The 8,640-nt window shown below is 44.1% G+C and overlaps 1 protein-coding gene across 1 annotated transcript in view; it reads left to right on the plus strand.

The window, feature by feature from the left end:
- MED13L (mediator complex subunit 13L) overlaps window positions 1-7,112 on the plus strand; it is a 168,895-nt gene extending 161,783 nt beyond the window's left edge. The window contains exons 28-31 of the mRNA XM_071445451.1: window positions 601-755; window positions 2,647-2,808; window positions 3,110-3,222; window positions 4,259-7,112. Coding sequence (XP_071301552.1) covers window positions 601-755; window positions 2,647-2,808; window positions 3,110-3,222; window positions 4,259-4,391 — 563 coding nt within the window. The 3' untranslated portion in view covers window positions 4,392-7,112. The remainder of the gene's footprint in view (window positions 1-600; window positions 756-2,646; window positions 2,809-3,109; window positions 3,223-4,258) is intronic.
- The last annotated feature ends 1,528 nt before the right edge of the window (window positions 7,113-8,640 follow it).

An 8,640-nucleotide genomic window follows, 5' to 3' on the forward strand; every position in this document is an offset into this window, starting at 1 on the left:
TGGAACTCCTGAGGTGAAAGTGGGATGTGAAGGCTGCTTTGTTGGGGATCCTGGTGCAGTGTCTGAAAGAATCACAAGTCTCTTGCTGTGAGGAAGGCCTTGCTGTCCTCACAGGTTCCAGGGGCAGTTTCCCTGGAGCTGCCAGGGCTGTTCCCAGGGGCTGGAGCTGGTGTGCAGCTCTGGGAGCCTGAGGAGCAGCACCTGTGGCAGCAGCACCTGGAGCTCCGTGTGATGATTGCAAGTTTTAGGGGTCTCTGTGACCAACTGCACAGAGGTGTCAGTTGTTCAGTTACAAAATTCAGTCTGCATTTTATGGAGTTGCTACAATGGAAATTCTGTTCACTCTGTGGCCACTGCTAAAACTCATTATCCCAATAGCTGCCTGCCAACTCTCCCTTTTATGTCTGTGTGGTTGCAGTCAAAGGTTCTAAGGGGGATTAAACATTAAAATTTCTATCTCTGCTTTCATCTATCTTGGGAGTATGTAAAAGAAAAAAGGGAAAGTCAATAAATTAAAGGGAAAGGTAATAAATTATAAAAATTTCTTGGAGAAAAGAATATAGCACATTGGAAATTATTTTCCTTTCTTTTCCTTTTCAGATGACATGTTTGACCTCCCATTCCCAGATGACATGGACAATGACATTAGAATTTTGATAACAGGGAATCTTCACTCTTCACCAAATTCCTCCCCAGTTCCTTCCCCTGGATCACCATCTGGCACTGGAGTGGGATCTCACTACCATCACAGTAGGGTAAGGCTGCAGCACCATAGGGAACAGCACTTAAAATAAAACAAAGACCCAAATCCTCCAACAAAATCTTTTTCCTTTAGATCCTGACAGATAATTAGCTCAACAGCAAGCAAAACTTAGTTTAAAATTGAAGGTTAAATACTGCTGGAGGTGTCTCTGCAATGGCTGTTTGCACCCTTCAAGTTAATTGTTGGTTGATAATTGAGGGGGAGAGAGCAGTAGGAGAGCAGCTTTATTTTTGTGTGGCACAGCCATAGCTGATGACCCTGCGTAGATTTAATCTGTACTCATCCATTCCCTCCTGGAAAATCCTATGGAATGTCTCTGGCATGAAGTGACAAGTCTTTGAGAGAAGGGAAGCTGTGACAGCCCTGTTCCCATGCATTTCAGGGGAGGCAAGAGGGAGAGAATTCTCCCAGTGATGAAACTCTGCCCATGGAAACTCCACAGGTGCTGGATGGTTATGCAGATGTTGTTTTCTTAGGACTATTTAGCCCAGAGCACACAGCGTTTGGGAGTTATTTTTGTTTGAAGTGGCTTTTATAAAGTCAGTTCCAACATCAGTGATTACTTAAAATGCAAATTATTTTCAGTAAATCATGGGGGTTTTTTTGAATTGGCTTAGCTTGGATCAGGTTGGATGGAACTCTTTCACTCCTACATTTAATCATGTAAGACTGAGCTGTTCTCTTAAAATGGTTTCCATCACAATTAGGTTGGAGTTCTGTGATTTGCAAGTTTCTGTGAAGTTTTGTTCTAGAACTATTAACTTGGAAGTAGTAGCATATTACTTCTTTACTAAATAATAGAGTATTTTATGAGAGAAGCAGGGTAACTTTTATACCATTTTTGACATACCAATGAGACATCTCCAGATCAGAATTCTAACTACTGAACAGGACTGACTGAATGGTGGTAGTTTCACCCCTGGAAGTAGAAGGAAGTTTGCAAGTTTCCTTTGCAAACTCTTCCAAAATGCCTCAGTGGAGCTTTAATACAGTCAGTGAGGGAGAAATGCCTCCTGCCTCAGCCACAGAAATACTAATCCTGTATTTTGTGAGCTCAGTCCACAACCACCTTGTGTGGATTGTGTAACTCTCCCATCAAAGGCTTGATAACAACATATTGCTGTCCCAGTTATTCCAGACTGGTGTGTGGGCAAATGAAAACTTCTAAATTCTGCTGCCAAACCCTGCAGCCATAAATCAAAACTCCTCACTTTCTCTCTCCCCAGTTCCCTCAGCAATCCATTCTGTCCCACTTCTATGCAGAGCTTGCCTTCAGTGGAGCTGCATCCATTGGGAGCAGCCCTGGGAGGTTCATGGCCTGAGCCCAGAGCCCTGGACAAGCCCTTCCAGCTGAACCCGAGTAATTCCCATTAACCATTAAGCCAGGCCTGGTAATTGCAGTGTAATGTTTGGCTTTAGCAGAGCAGCAGTGTGTGATCATCCCCCCGTGGGCCTGGGGTCAGGGCAATAATTGATGGCTGGGCACCAGCCCCGTGTGCTGGGCTCCCTGTGCCCCCTGCTCCAGGCTTTTTTCCTGCCTTGGATTCCTGTCCAGACCCACTGGAAGGGATTGGCAGGGAGGGATTTGTAATTGAGCTGCTTTCTGTGCTGTGGAATCTTTGCCTTTTTTTCTTAACCTATTGACATTTATGGATGAAGTGAACTGCTCTCCCAGCTGTTTAGGAATCTACAGAGTTTCTGAAACATAAACCTAGAGAACCCAACCACAGGGGAATAAGGCAGGGCCTGGGTAACTTTGAGATTCCTGACTGACTAAAGGAGGGCTCATTTGTCACAGGACAGTAATTAGCAAATGAAGTCACTGTTCCAGGAGTGGGCTGTATTGACAGCACCCCCAGAGCTGCCTTTTCCCTGTCTTGCAGAGCCAAGGTGAACGTCTCCTCTCCAGAGAAGCCCCTGAGGAGCTGAAGCAGCAGCCCCTGGCTCTGGGGTACTTTGTGTCGACTGCCAAAGCGGAGAACCTCCCGCAGTGGTTCTGGTCCTCCTGTCCTCAGGCGCAGAACCAGTGTCCCCTCTTCCTAAAGGTCTGTCATGCTCCACATGGAACACTCATTATCCACTGCTGTTTCCATGCCTGTAAAAGCTGCAGTTGGAGTCTGTGGTGTCAGAGTGAACCTGAGGCCTCCCATTCCAGAACTGCAGAACTCCAGTCTGTTTATTCAAAATTGTTACCATTAATTTGGAAATACATGTAGTCATGGGGGGTTCAACACAGAACTGCCAACTTCCCACACTGTCCTCAGGTGATTCACAATGGATGTTTCTTGGGAATCTTTAGCAGTACATGCTGTGTGAGAAGTTAATTTTTGCTCTTTCCCTCTGCAGGCCTCTCTCCATCACCACATCTCTGTAGCGCAGACAGACGAGCTTCTACCTGCCAGAAATTCTCAGCGAGTTCCTCACCCCCTTGACTCTAAAACTACATCAGATGTCTTGAGGTAACACCCTTTAGGTTTTCATTTCTGCCCTAAGCATTAGGGGACTGAACTCAGTGGTTTCAGAGCAACCTTTCCAACCAATCACAATTACTTATCAGCACGTTTTAGCCCTGCCATGCCCTATGTGTCCTGGGGCATTTCCTCCTCCAAGATGCCAGAGCAGGGCTTTGAGGGGGAATTCTGTGGGTTTCCCTCTGCTGTGCACAATGATGCCAGGCAAACTCAAAACAGCTCAGCCTTGCCAGGGGGACATCATGGTTTGCCCTGCACCCAGATGCTCTGTTCCCCTGACATCTAATCTGAGCTGTGCCTCTCATTACCTTACCTCACTGAACCCAATGGATTTGTAGGAGGAGATAAAAGCACTCCCTGATGCTACTGTACTAGCATTGGGGTATAAAGGAGGCACTGTTCCTGAATGCATGTAGGGTGTGTGTTTTTTTGTTCAGGATGGTGTGGGGCCTGTTTGCCTCCATCCTACCTTTGGGGACTGGACACAGATCTGTGTGATGAGAGCACACAGTGTGGGACACCCCAGTGAACAAACAAACAAACATCAGCAGGGAACAGGAATGTCTAATCTAAGGAAATGGGGGGTGTATTATTCTAGAAGATCTGAATTTGTGTCCTCTTGGAGGACTGAGCTCTCACAGGTGTCCCAGGTATTGAGTAAAACAGGAATGCAGTGGACAGGGAAAGGATGAGATGCAATAGACACAAAATACAAGATGAGAAATTGCAATTAGATAGAGGATCACAGGAACAGTGTGAGCAAACACAGGGTGCCCAGAGAGGCAGAGGTGTTCAATCCCCAAGGCTTGGACAGCAGTGGCATTTGAACCACTGTGAGTCTAGAGTCTGTGTGTGTTTGGGAGGGCCTTCATGCAAATAGTTCAGACATAGCAAAGCTGAACCCTCCTGCTTTTCAGTGAAGTTCCTCCTTTGCCAGCACACTGGCAGCTCTGTCAGGGTGCAGGTCCAGGAGAGCCCATTAACACCCCCGGGGCAGGCTGTGATGTGTGTGCCTCCTGTGCAGGTTTGTGCTGGAGCAGTACAACGCCCTGTCCTGGCTCACGTGTAACCCGGCCACGCAGGACCGCAGCTCCTGCCTGCCCGTGCACTTCGTGGTGCTCACCCAGCTCTACAACGCCATCATGAACATCCTGTAGGACACACACGAGCACTTGTTCTTCTGGCTGCTTCTCCCCTCCGCCCGGGAACGTGCCACGTCCTGCAAAGAGCTCCGTTTGCTTCTCTTCAGACCAGTCCTGTGCTGTGCTTCTGTTCCTCCAAAAGCACATGTGAATTCTGCAGTGTTCAAAACTAAACTACCCATTGACATCTCTGGCAGCTTCAGTCCAAAATCTGGGAACATCCAAGAACAGTGAACACAGAGTAACCTCAAGCCAGTGTTAGTTTGGTGGCTCAGTAACTACTGGTCAGCGTGATTATTTTTTTTAATATTTTATTTTTTTAAGGAAGACTACAGGATCTTTTTGCATTAAGAACTGATAAAGACCCACGAGCAGTGTCAGCCCTCCGAGTAAAAACCACCTTGTAGTGACCAGTTCAGGTGTTTTGTTGTTTGATCGTCGTAAACTGGGACTTTGCAGGAAGAAAAAACCACAAACACAAAACCACACAGTTGTAGTCTCGTATAAATATTGGAGTTTTCTGTCTACCTGGAGTTCCTGTCAGAGTGGATTGGGATGAATGCATGCATTTGTTACCTGTCCATGTAGATATGAATGGTCTGGAGATACTTTATTTATTTTTAGGTTTGGGGAGGGGAGGGATTAAATTATAAAGGACCAGGAACAGTAGAAATACCTTAAAAATCCAGCTCCGTTCCACTGTAGGGTTATTTATCTACAGACCTCTCACTCTTCTGACCTGGAAATCAAAAGAAGCTCATAACAATCAAAGTCTGGGAAAGGAAATGTGTTCTGGTAAGGATATCTTGTATTTTAAGGAATTCTCCCCTGTGTTTAGCCTGGTTAAAGCAAGGAATGGCCAGTGTTTAATGAAGGATAAACACTACCTAAGGGAGAAGAGTGAGAGGGAGGTAGGGAGGAAAAAATACTTTAAAGCCCAGTTCAGGGCAAGTGGAAAGTGGCAAATTATTCTATTGTAGAGCTATGATTGAAATATATTTCCAGTAAATTTAGTGATGCTAGAAAAGTATTTACTGAAAGCCAAGTCGCCCTTGAATTCTGGGCAGACTCGTCCATGTACATATCCAAAAATACGGTTTTTGTTTACACTAAATCAGTCACAAATCTGGTGTATTTTTTCTGACTATAGGAATATTATTTCAAAGAAATAATTTTTAAAAATTATATCATTAAATTAGTACTTGAAGTTACACCACTGTGGTGGCAAAGTTACTTTGTTTAGTGAAATGATCGCCATTGGGAAGGTTAATGGCTAATTGAAGTATTTTTATGACTCCTTCATTCCAGGCTCCCAGGGGTTCCTATTCCAGCCCCATTCCCTCATTTCTGGGGGTGCACTGGGCAGCAGGAGGGGGCCAGGGTCAGGCACTTGGATCAGGCTGGGTGACCCCCTCCCCTGGCTGTGAAGAAAAACTACCAAGTTTAGAGTTCTTCCAAAAGACTTTCATGTTCTGGTTAAAAAAAATGAAATTCTATGATTTTAAAAAGTATTTTTCTTGAGATAATGTAACATTTAAAACAAATTATATAAAATAATAAAAGAAAAAAAAAAAAAGAATTGCTTGTGTAATGAGAAGGTGAAGGCAGGAGAGGAACCTGTAAATGGATTATTTCCTTCCCTGCTCCACCCCTCCGTGTGGGTGTCCTCTTTGCAATGTATAGGTTAAAAAAATCTGATATCAAACCATTTGTATCTAATGTGTACAGTGTAAAATTGACTTTAAAAATATTGCAGTACTATTTTTTCTTAATCAGAAAAGAAAATTCTCAAGGCCTTTTGAAGAGCATAAAAAGATGAAGATTGTAAACTTGTATAAAAAAATTTAACTTGGGGAGGAAAACAATGTAAAGTAGACATTTGTAATCTTTTACCATTTGGGGGTTATTTGTTCCCAGGATTCATCTGAACTTTGGATTATTATTTTGCTTATTGTTTTTAAATGGGCCGTTTTTATCCAGGGGCGTTTCTTCCCCACAAACCTGGTTCTAAGCAAAAATTAGAAATTAAAAAAAGGGCAGCAAGGAGTAGTTTTCATCTGGTGTCTTTTATTTAATTTTTTTAAGTTAAGAGAAGCTGGTGACATATTTATACGTTTTTGTGCAAAATAAATGAATGGCAATAGATTTTAAAGAAAAATCTTATGTACTTCAGTGTGAGAAGTTCTGTATAATATTTCTCTTAAATATGCATTATTTTACTTGTGAGTTTTTTACTGAATTAATCTGAAATGTACAAGCCCTGGCTTTCCTACAGAGTGAAGAAAGTTATTATTTTTTTTTTTTTTATTTCTAACTTTGGAAAATCATGCCTAAATCAGAATTATTATTACAGTTGTTTGAGCTAAAGGGAGCGGGAGGGTGGGGAATGTCCAGCATGCTTGTATGTATATTTCAGAACCTTTTTTAAATGTAAAAGCTGTACATTTCTGGGGAGTTCTGAATTTCTTTTTGTTTTCTTTTTTTTTTTCTCTGAGCATTTTGCAGTGAGCTTCTTTTATATATAGCCGACAATTTGAAAGAAAACAAAAAAAAATGTGAAGTTCATTTTAAATCTACAGTATATCGCTGGTACAATACACTAAAAAAGACTTTGATAAAAAGAAACAATAATAATAAAAGACCTCCATTTTAAATGTCATTCATATATACCTTGTGGATGAGAGCTATATACTTTTACACACTTTTTTAGATGAATAAATTATTGAATTACTGAAACTGTTGGTGCAGTTTTATTCTTGTATTGAGCTCTGAGTTTTGGCATTCCCAGGGAAGGAATTGCCAGGTGCAGATCCAGGGCTGTGAATGGAACTGGAATGAAATGTTTCAAACCATGGCTGTTGTGAGGGGACAGGGGGTGTCACTGATGCCAAGGATGGAAAATCCTGCCAGAGGGGTGGGGGGAGCAGCCTGGGATAATCCAGTGCCACAGGAGCAGTGGCTGCTTTCCATGGGCAACTCCAAACCCAGGGGTCCATCAGTGATGGATGAACTTCTCCCTGTGCAGCAGGTGAGTCTCCAACAGGGGCTGTCAGGGGCAAGTCAGGCCTGGCCCCTCTCCCTGCACAGGGATGGGGACAGGGCCATGGTGGCTGCAGGACAGCCCTGGATGAAGGACCAGAGCCATGGCCTCAGGCTTCCCAGAGGAGCTGCAGAAGCCCCAGCCCACAGGAGCTGGACTCCACGATCCTTGTGGGTCCCTCCCAGCTCAGGATACTCTGAGATTCTGTGCTAAATGTAACTGCTGTGTGCAGAGCTGGGCTGGACTGTTGCACTCCAGGAGGTCTCTTCAGAGCAAGACACTCTTGGGATTAGCAGAGTCATTCCCAAATACAGAAGTGCCAAAAATGACATTTAATGAACAGCTGTGATATCCCAGGATGTGGGGGGTGGGGATTGGAGCCAGCTGTGCCATCCTGGGATGTGTGGCTGGAGCCAGCTGTGCCACCCCAGGCTGCAGGGACAGCTGCTGTTATAGCAGTGCTGGCTGGCAAAAGGGGATGGAGGAATTTCTTCAGACTCCAAGCATCTCACAGCTGATTTTTGTGGCTCACCCCCTTAAAAAGTATCCTGAAAGAACTCATTTTCCATAATAGCTGGAGCCCACGTAAGCATCCCATGACACCTCCAGTGACTGGAGGGATGAACTGCCACTCCTTTCCATGCCTCTTTAATGGGATTTGGGATTCCTCATGTTATTTCTTGTCCATTTGAATCTTGGTGCTTCTTAGTTCTGAATTCAAATACTTACAAAAATAGTCCCTAAGACTGTTGTTGTTCTATTTCTCTAGAGTCCCATACCGTTGTTCTATTAGATGTCTAAAGTCCATACCTCTTTGGTGTGTTCTCATGGCTGCAGATCTTCACAGTACAGACTCCTTCTTCTGCATGCTGTTCTCTCTCAGGTCAGGGCTCCTCCAAGGCTCTCCCCAACTGGCTAACCCACCCCCTTTTATCCCAGTCATCTTCATTGGTTACAGCTGCAGCCCAATTAAGGACATCACAGCTGCAGCCCATCAAGGGCAACTGGGACCTCTGGGGCAAAGCCTCTATACAGATATTCAAATACATTTCCTCTACTATATTTCCCCCTTTTCTTTTACTTTGAGTTAACAGTTGTACAGATGTTCAAGTATAATACATACATTTCCTCATGACTCACAGGCCATGTACAACACCCATATTTCCCCATGACTCACAGGCCATGTACAACCCACATAGCTCCTTGCTCAAAGGCCATACTCTT

The sequence above is a fragment of the Agelaius tricolor genome, unplaced genomic scaffold, assembly GCF_023055355.1.
Source record: "Agelaius tricolor isolate 1412-34295 unplaced genomic scaffold, bAgeTri1.0.p SCAF_20, whole genome shotgun sequence".
NCBI classification, from domain to species: domain Eukaryota; kingdom Metazoa; phylum Chordata; class Aves; order Passeriformes; family Icteridae; genus Agelaius; species Agelaius tricolor.